Below are 9,948 nucleotides of genomic sequence, written 5' to 3'. Positions count from 1 at the left end.
CACTCCCGGATCCTCAGCCGTCGGCTCCACATCCGACGGTCCCCACCGCACCTCGCGAAGGATCGCGCGCAGCACCCGCTGGGACCAGGTCCACGGGGCGCCGCTAACGTGCGCCGGGTTCCCCGTCCTATTTAAGCGACGCGATGCGGCTCCGCGCTTCCTCAAGTCATCCGCCGCCGCGCTTCGAGATCTCTGTCCTGCTTCGGCAAATAATTCGATTCGGTTCGGTTCAATTCGACCCGGTTCGGTTCGATGGCGATCGTGGATGCCGACAAGCTCAGCTACGAGATCTTTTCCATCCTCGAGAGCAAATTCCTCGGCTTCGACGACCCAAAGAAGCATGCCTTCCCCTCCTCCTCCGCCGCTTCCCCGCGGACCCCTTCGGGCGCCGGCAGGGTCCGGATCCTGTCCATTGACGGTGGCGACCGCCCATCTGACAGCCTCCTCGCCGCGGCCGCTCTCACTCGGCTGGAATCGTCCCTCTGCCTCCGCTCCGGGGATCCTTCTGCACGGATCGCCGACTTCTTCGACGTCGCCGCCGGGTCCGGCTCTGGCGGCGTCCTCGCTGCATTACTCTTTACGAAGGGTTACGACGGCCGCCCCCTGTTCTCCGCCGCCGACGCCCTGCGACTCCTCCTCGCAGAGAGTCGCCGCCGCGTTGGGGGCTTCTCCGCCAGGAGGGGCCTATTTCGGGGGATATTCCGGCGATCGGGGGGCTTGTTCCGCCGGATCTTCGGGGAATCGACGCTGAGGGACACCGTGAAGCCGGTCCTGATCCCGTGCTACGACCTCGCGACCGGGGCGCCCTTCGTCTTCTCGAGGGCGGACGCCGTGGAGGCGGACGCGTACGACTTCCGGATCAGGGAGGTGTGCGCGGCCACGTGCGCCGACGCGGGTGCCACCGCAGTGGAGCTGCGGTCGGTGGACGGGCTGACGCGGGTCGCCGCCGTGGGCGGCGGTGTGGCGCTGGCGAACCCCGCGGCGGTGGCCATCACTCACGTTCTGCACAACCGGCAGGAGTTCCCATTCGCCGTCGGGGTGGAGGACCTCTTGCTCGTCTCGCTCGGTGCCGGCGGTAGCGCGCCCGCGTCGGGTGCGGCTGAGCTCGTCAGGATCGCGGGGGAGGGCGTCTCCGATATGGTACGTACGGCGGACCTGCCCCTCTCAGTCTCTCTCTCTCTCTCTCTCTTCGCTTACCCTCTTTCCCGCCTGCTTGGAATCATCGGTGGAGAACTAATCAGGACCGTCCGATTGATGGAACTCTCTCTAAATCGAATAATTGGACGGACAAGATTATATCGCTCAACCAAGCGAAATGCCTCAAAATCGAATAATTGGCTCGCACATCATAAATAAATAAACAAATAAACAGTTAAAAGAAGGCAAAATGGACGGCTTATAATCTTCGTTCATCTTAATCAGGTGGATCAAGCGGTGGCAATGGCGTTTGGACAGCGTAGAACAAGCAACTATGTGCGCATCCAGGTACTATTTTGTGACTTGTAAGAGCGATCTGTCTGTTAATTACGGCAATTCTGTACTCAGCGTGGACTCACTGCCATTCGATCACTCTTTTTCCAGGCTAACGGATTCGCGTCGGGAAATTGCATTCCGAGGACGAGGAATTCGAGTCGGTCGATGGAAGCGGCAGAGGAGCTGTTGTCGCAGAGGAACGTGGAGTCGTTGCTCTTCAGGGGAAAGAAGATATCCGAGCAAACTAATGCCGAGAAGCTCGAATGGCTCGCCGGTGAGCTCATCAAGGAGGACGAGAGGAGGAGCAAGTGTCCGATTCCGACGGTGATTCCGAAGCACGTGATGACGCCGAGAACGTCGTCGGCGACGACCATCACCACCGTGACGACGGCGTCCACGGGATCGTCCACGTCGCCGGTCCACTAAATTCCGACAACCGTCGAAGTGAATCTGAAACTTATAAATAACCGTTTGTGTATTTTTACTGTTTTTTTTTCCCATTTTTTTTGTTTGATTTCCCTATTAGAGAGCTTAACATGGGGAGTTAGCTCAAGTTTGACTCAATCTGCCTTGTGGCTTAAGATTGAAGGGATTGGATTTCACAAACAGCATTGCAGCTTGTGATTTCTTTTGCTTTCTTTGATCATGTATATATTAATTAGAGGGTGAATCAATGCTAAGATTGTTTCTTTATGACATATGACTGTTCCTGTCTTTCACAATGCTATTCTATCTAGAACGAATCCTTCTTGTGCTTAGCCTTGACATTAGTTGCTGATGAAGAAGAGCATTGGATGCATGCTCCATCAATCTCATTGACCTAAGATTAAGAAACACTGATCTATTAGTCAACCAAGGTTCACTGAGATTCCACAGCTACTATATATATCCTACGGTAGCAAACACATGCATGCACGTGGGGGACATCAAACATACAGTGCAGGGAGAACCTGCATCTCTGTTGATAGAGAGCTGTGTCTTAAAGTCTCTTAGCATGGAAGGTGGATACACTAAAGAATCATGGCAGCTAGCAGCTTCTTCAAGAACATTGATTTCCTCCGTATCTAACTTCTCTGACTTGAAGACGTATACAGCATATGTTTAGGTTATCAACCATATTCTTTACAAGTTCGATCGAGAGAGAGTCTTCCTTTTCCACTTATGCACTGTGAGTTCAGCTTGCAGACAGCATACTGCAAGCTTGTCATCATCTTTTTCTATGTCTCATTTGTTGTGTTGCAGCTCCACCATCTGTTGTATAGAATGCTGTGCAGATAACGATGAGATTGCCGAAGAACTTTCCTGGAAGCTTAGCTTGGACTATTTCTCTTGAGATTCCACAGCTAATGACCACATGCACAAGATGAATATCCATGCGTGTGATCCAATCGACAACAAGATCTGCATGCATCAGTACTTGGTATCGGTTTTCTTATGTTTCTGAGCCAAGGTGGTGGTGCTGCAGTAGCATATGAGGAGGAGGATGACACTACTTATAATCTAATATATATAGCTCGACAGCTTAAGAGTTTGTATGGAAGCATATGCTATGCTGCACACATTTTACCATATTTATGTATCTCCCTTCTCATTTTACCCTTTGCCAAAACTATTCGTAATTGTTCACCAATAGAATCTTTGTACATGCAAAATATTAGCTGATAAATATTTAGCCGAGACTATATTGGCAATGATTCTCAAGTCCACATCATGTCAATGGAAAAGGCTGCTGAAATGTATAAAGTAAAGCTGCCCTTCTACTGTTTATGAACACTGGTACAGTCAATGATGAGGAGTTGCAAAATCTGCAAGGAGTGGATGAGCACCTTTCTGTCTGCTGCAAAGTGAAGGCACCATGAAACTCCATCCAAAACATGAGAACTGTGTATGTAATGATTCTTCACCCTTCCATCACTTTTCGGCCCACTTTTTGTGGTGATGGATGAGTGGTTTGGGACAAGCTTTTTCTCTTTATGATGGGCCATCGGACCATTTCCCAGTGGTTCTCAACATTGACAACAAAGATTATATGTTGATGGAATCCTGCATGTTGTGTTAAAAGCTTATATAACTCGTCTGAGTATCCTAATCGATCTGAAGTGTTGACGAGTCGTCAACTTCTTGTTTGGCCTTTCACAGGAGGCTTCAAACTCAAGAAACTAGTTTTTATCGCATCTGAAACTGCAGTGCAAAGATGAACTCGGCACATCAACCTTTTACCTTTCTTCTCTGTTGGTGGATGGAACAACGGGAGGCGGTGATGCGTTCTCTTGTGGTGTAAACAGTGTCTGATGGTTTGCTCTGTCCTTTCTCTCTGTAAGGTGGGTCAAGAAAGCCACATGACTTTTATTAGGTGAACTCCATTGGAGCCTTCACAGCGTTGGGTGCTTTCGATCGGAGGAGTCATGTTGGTGCCCTTTGGTGTCGGTGACGAATGGAAAGCATCCTTCTGCGGTTTCCTCATCGCGGGTGACACTTGGGAGTCGCCTGAGCCGTCGAACCGTCGGGTGTGCGAGGAGCGGCGACTCGGGTCGGTAAGTTGACGGAGCGCGCACGTCGAGGAAGGGTCAACGTCAGAGCGGTCGCCTTTTGAGAGAGCGGAGGTCGGGTCGTTAAACGACGGACGAGGACCGTTACGGATAACGACGAAACGGATACGGATCCCTTTGTTAATTGCCAAGCGGATATAACTTGGACACTACACCACCAAGTGCACCAATTCGACCAACCATAATACGCACGTGTTTTTTGACATAAAAGGTCGCCGTGGATGTATAGTATTAATTAGAATTATTGGACTTTTTTTATTATAAATGGATCCAACCCGAATCCGACGAAGAAAATGAGATCCAATTTCAAAAATAGCACGGGATAAAATAGCATCAACACCGTCCAAATAGGATGATCTGCTACTATTAGCCGCATCATAAAAATAAGACCGTGGGAGATGCCACGCGTATGGCCTTGAAGTCGTTGGCACCCATCCATCAAAAAGCACGCTTATTTAGTCGCATCTCATCGTCACCACCACCACTCCTGGCGTCTCCAGTCTTGGACGCCGCCGGTCCTCGCCGGACTTGGATGCCCGATGAATGGCCTCCGCCTGCATCAACAACGGCCCCATGCCTCCGGCCTTCGCCCCAGCGTGCCCTTCCTACGGCTTCCTTAGCCCCATGATCTCCCTCAGCCACGACGGCCCCGCTGACGGCGGTTCCGTCCCGGGCCATGACGTACAAGACCCTCAGCCCGCCACCTCGCCGCCGGGAACCGCGAATCTGGATGATTCGGAGAAGGTTATACCCGATTTTGAGTTCCGCCTCGACGATCCTGTCATGATGCTGCCCGCCGACGAGCTCTTCTCTGACGGAAAGCTTGTTCCGCTCCATGTCGCGGCTGCGCGGCCTCATGTGGAGCCGGCTGATGGGATCCGTTTGCCGGAGGCGGAGAGGCCTCGTCGGGTGGCCGAGGTTCACGGATCGGAGCTCTGCGCACAGTCGCCCAGAGCGCCGAGGAGCTCGAGCCGGTGGAGGAAACTGCTCGGTCTCAAGAAGCAGCAGCAGAACCCCATGCCGGAGTCCCAGAAGGTGCCGCCGCACCCTTCCAAGAGCCTGAATGCCAACACCAGATCGCTCTGCGATATCCTTCAACGCCGTCCGAAACCCTCCGCCGACGACTGCTACCTCAACACCCCGCTCCTCAACGACTCGGATTCGGAGCCGGCATCGGTCTCCATAACGGCCCGCCGCTCCCTCTCCTCCTCGTCATCGTCCTCGGGTGCCGACCACGACGAGCTCCTGCGGTTCTCCTTCGACGCGGAGAAGCCCTCCCACGTGCCGATCTCGCTTGCCCGGGCGCACTCCTGTGTCCGGATTGCCCGGCCGAGGGGCGACACCGCGGAGGGCCACCGAGCGGCGAGAGAGGGACGGTGCGCGGTGAGGCGGGGGTCGGAAGGGGCGCCGGCAGAGCCGTCGCCGTTGGCGGCGTCAGTGGACAGCCCCCGTATGAACGCGTCGGGGAAGGTGGTGTTCCAGGGGCTGGAGTCGAGCTCGAGCAGCCCGGGCAGTTACCACCACCGACACCGGGGAAAGCCGTACCGCGGCATGGAGCGGTCGTACTCCGTCAACCTCCGGGTCGTCCCGGTTCTCAACGTGCTCACGGTCGGCTCGCTCCGTGTGGGCGCGTCCAAGCCCGGGTCAATCTTCGGCCTGGGCCACCTCTTCTCGTTGCACAAAACTGATAGCCCGGTCTCCGCCGCGAGACGGAATGCTCACGGCAGCGTCCGGAGAAGCAAGATCGACGAGGAGAAGGCCTGAAGAGGCTCTCCACATCAAGGTAACAAAAAAACGAAGAAAAAGTCTCTCTTTTGTCTTTTTAGCTACAAAAATTTTGTTGTTCGACGTTTTGATCGAAGGTTGTTGTTCTTCGAGTTGCTGAGAAAAACTCCGCATCGTTACAAATTCGCGTGTACAATTGCCCATCTACTGTTTGATGTTTTGACAGAAGAGTAGCGTGTTTAGATCTGCTTCGTTTCCTCAAGAAAATTTGACGTGTATAATTTGCCTGTCAAAACTATTGTTTTTTCCTTCGTTTTGGCGCCTTCTATAGACGACGAGATTACGAATTAATAATAATAAATAAATAAGTCAAAAATCGGGTTTGCGTGTTGTTAATTGGAATCACAAAGCAAAAATTCGCTTTACTAAGGAGCGTTTGTTAGCATAACTTAATTAGATTTCACGTAGCAAGCCACACATGAATCCATTGTCGTCTAGTCCGGTTAGGATACCTGGCTTTCACCCAGGCGACCCGGGTTCAAATCCCGGCAATGGAACTTTTTTGGTTTTTCCATTTTAACTTGATTATAAATTCACAGCTACATCTTGGAATTAGTGGAAGGAGAAAAGATTTATCTACTAAAAAATATTTTACACAGAATTATACTGGATATATGGAAGCAGCATTTTGTATTTTATTTTTATTTTTATTTATCTTTAATGTAATTTATAAATAAATAGACAAGTGATCTTACGACTAATTGACTATTGATGAAGGTAATAACTGTGATAAAACTCACGTGACATCAGTTACATAATGTGACGCATCACGTCTCTGCCAACTTGATGAGCCACCCAGTCAACGCGGATCGGTACACCTGCTAAGGCATATTAACACCCTGCTCAGGCTCGATCCCCCACACCACACCAACGGCAATGTTAGACGCAATCAGAAATACGATCCTGCTCCCTACGGGCAGGCACATCATACAACGGTAATTCTCGCTATAAAAACCCTCGCGCACAAGAGGGGAAGAGGGGGAACTTAACTAAAGAAACCCCATTTACCATCCACTGACTTGATCGTCGGAGAGGTCAGGCGGAGCTCCCCGACCCGACCTTTGTGTAGGTGCGAAGCCAAAGGTTCCCGCTATACGCCCAGGCGAGAAGCCCCCTCTCGGAGAAAACGCCCCCGTCCTGATCGGGCCACCGCAATCGCCCACCTCAGTGGTCTCGAGAAACATCCCAAGAAGATCCCCATCATCCGGACCCGAATCAAGCCGCGTCGACCCCGAGACCACGACTTAAGGTTGTTTTCACTAACAACTATCATGCATTATCTTAGAATTAGTGGAAGCAAAACAAAATTACTCGTCCTTGACAGCTCCTACCATCTCACTAAAAATTATTTTACACAAACATATTGGAATTATGGAAGTAACGGTTTATTTGGACTTTTCAACAACAACAAACTTCTTTTTATAGATACTGGAAGTATAAACTCAATTCAAATTTTTTATTTTTTATACATAAAATTATTTTAGAATTATTTTTTCTCTTTTCGGTAGATTACTGTTTTTTTTTCTTTAGATTTATTTTTTAAATTTAATATTATTTTATAAAAGGTAAATTATTATTTTTGTTAGATTACTCTTTTTGGTAGTTGACACATTCAAATTTACTTTCTTTCTCATAACTTAATATAAAAAAAAATATTTCTCAAGAAACTCATATGTAACGAAAACAGAAAACAATTAATTTTGTTGCTCACAATGCGTATAAAAGAAAGAAAAAAAAAATCATGTAAAAGGCTACAGCTACGACACAATTTTCTTAAACTCTATAAGTGATTTATATTTTGAAGGACGAGATAAATTAAATTTCTCTATTAGTATCTCAATAATTGGGTTCTCGATAAGATAATCAGAAATTTTTTTATCTGAGTTATTTAACACACTTAAATTAGCTACGAGTATTTGATGAAGTATGGGATGGGTTTGGACATGAAAACGTACCGGAGTTAGGCTCAACATCGGGCAGTAACCAAAGGCAACCAGATGGATTCAAGTCTGCGTTCTGATGAACCGCAGCCAATCTTTTAGTGATTCGTCAACTTCACTGCAACCAAATCTGAGAGACACCAAATCGGTAGTCAGAGTTCTCTCACCATAACTTACATCCATCCATACCATGTCACTTCTATAGATAATATGATTGTAATAGAATAACAACAGTTCCATTGTCGTCTAGTCCGGTTAGGATACCTGGCTTTCACCCAGGCGACCCGGGTTCAAATCCCGGCAATGGAATTTTTTTATTATTTAATCTTTACTGCTGCAATAATAAATAGACAAGTGACCTTATAATTAAAATAGACTGCTATTTTCCATCTTCTCGTGCATTATTGGAATTAGTGGAAGAAAAAAATACATTTCATTCAAATAATACTCTTCCTTACCAATAACTGTTTTCGAAAAACAAGAAGAACATTATTTTGGAATACTGGAAGTATAAACAATTTATTTCGTTCTTTTCATATGAATTATCCTTATATTATTTTTAATACAACATTTCCATTCATCCCTTAATCAATCCAGATTTTTTATATCCTAATTACTGGACATGCTATTTTTCTATCTCTACTCAAGTAGCAATTTCTTTTTCTTCTTTTTTCCCTTAAGCAATCCAAACATAGTTTTGAATGGGAACATTTCTTCTCACTTTTTTTTTTCCCTTAAATTTATATCTGAACAAGAATTCTCAAAGAACTCAATGTATAACTAAAAATAGAACACATAATTTATTTTATCCTTAATGATGAAGAAAAATTAAGTAAAAATATATCAATGTTTTTCCATCCTCATTCCTATCCTCATCTCATTCCCTATCTAGATGGGACAAGATGAAGGATAAAAAATTCATGTATCCACATGTTCTTAATATTCTTCTAATTATTCATTCTATTAAAATAAAATTATTAAAATTAATAAATAATATCAAATTTTATAAATAATAACAATGATTGAATGCTGAATTCATTCATCCAATAGGGGATGTTATTGTTGAATATTTGGTTCAATCGAACCAAATATCTCGTAGTTGATTTTCACAATTAACTCAATTAAGAGTCAACCCAATTTGATTTGAATCACACGGATTATACGTCTGATTATACGTCTGGGCTCACATATTGATGAGATAAGGATAGTATATCCGTCCTCATCTTATATCCGCTCAAAAAATAAAATACATTCTTTCTCGTTTATCCCATATCTTTATCATGATTCCCCATAGAGACAAGTACCCACAGCATAATTATCATATTTAATTCTTCTTAACATACCCTAAGCATCATGATTCCAAATTATAGGGTAAGGGTGACAGCAGATCAGAAAAAAAAAAATCCCAACATTTGACCTATCTCATTTAAACAAAGGCATAAGTATTTGATGAAGTTTAACATGGGTTTGGATAAGAGGTCAAGTACCAAAGTCAGGCTCAACATCAGGCAGTCACCAACACAACTAGATGGATTCAAGCTTGAGTTCTGATGAACCGCTGCCCCAATCTTTAGTGATTCTTCACCTTCACTGCAATCAATGGCATGTAAAGATTAAATTTCAACAGGGATATTTCAGTCACATTTTACACCATATCTGAGAGAACAAATCAGTCACCTGGTTCGCCCTTCACCATCTGCAAAGACCTGAGGAAAGCAGCAGCACAAATACAAGAAAAACTATTACCTTCATGAATGATGAAACAAAAGTCCCTAAGCCAGAAAACAACAATTCTAACAAAGAGCTAATTTTAACTTCTCACGATCATATCATATTATATTATATATATATATATATATATATATCAGCTATCAGTATTCATATAAAAACAGAAAGTAATCAAAGTTCTCTTACAAGAACTCGTAAAAATATTCTAGCCCCATTTTACCTTCTATATTGCTTTTACATTGAAATTAAATAAGATTAAGATTGGATTATAAAATTTTAATAAATATATTATTATTAATTTTAACTTAAATATTTTAATAAAAAAATATATTAAATAAAAATTGATGTGTCAGTCAGCGCGTCGGTCGATGTCAGAGCCAAAAACCTCGCAAGCAGGCGGTCCCCATCCCGACGGCAAGAGGGGTATGGACGGTCCGGCTCCGTATAACTCTCTCCTGGCCGCCGCCGCTCAT

General features: G+C 45.8%; 2 protein-coding genes and 2 non-coding genes across 4 annotated transcripts; all 4 read left to right on the top strand.

The window, feature by feature from the left end:
* Positions 1-132: 132 nt before the first annotated feature.
* On the top strand, positions 133-2,171 carry LOC103974832 (patatin-like protein 3). Its single transcript, XM_009389720.3, has 3 exons — positions 133-1,140; positions 1,423-1,485; positions 1,582-2,171. The coding sequence occupies exons 1-3, from the start codon at positions 253-255 to the stop codon at positions 1,897-1,899; spliced, it is 1,269 nt and encodes a 422-aa protein (XP_009387995.2). The 5' UTR covers positions 133-252; the 3' UTR covers positions 1,900-2,171.
* A 2,298-nt stretch (positions 2,172-4,469) lies between these two features.
* LOC135588905 (uncharacterized) lies at positions 4,470-6,014 on the top strand. Its single transcript, XM_065081245.1, has one exon. It carries the CDS (start codon positions 4,566-4,568, stop codon positions 5,784-5,786), a length of 1,221 nt encoding a protein of 406 aa, XP_064937317.1. The 5' UTR covers positions 4,470-4,565; the 3' UTR covers positions 5,787-6,014.
* A 216-nt stretch (positions 6,015-6,230) lies between these two features.
* Positions 6,231-6,304, top strand: TRNAE-UUC (transfer RNA glutamic acid (anticodon UUC)). The gene has a single exon. It is a non-coding gene; the product is annotated as a tRNA-Glu (tRNA).
* A 1,678-nt stretch (positions 6,305-7,982) lies between these two features.
* TRNAE-UUC (transfer RNA glutamic acid (anticodon UUC)) lies at positions 7,983-8,056 on the top strand. Its single transcript has one exon. It is a non-coding gene; the product is annotated as a tRNA-Glu (tRNA).
* Positions 8,057-9,948: the final 1,892 nt, after the last annotated feature.

This window comes from Musa acuminata, chromosome BXJ1-8 (assembly GCF_036884655.1).
Source record: "Musa acuminata AAA Group cultivar baxijiao chromosome BXJ1-8, Cavendish_Baxijiao_AAA, whole genome shotgun sequence".
Lineage (NCBI taxonomy): Eukaryota > Viridiplantae > Streptophyta > Magnoliopsida > Zingiberales > Musaceae > Musa > Musa acuminata.
This window is presented reverse-complemented; position numbering and strand designations above follow the sequence as displayed.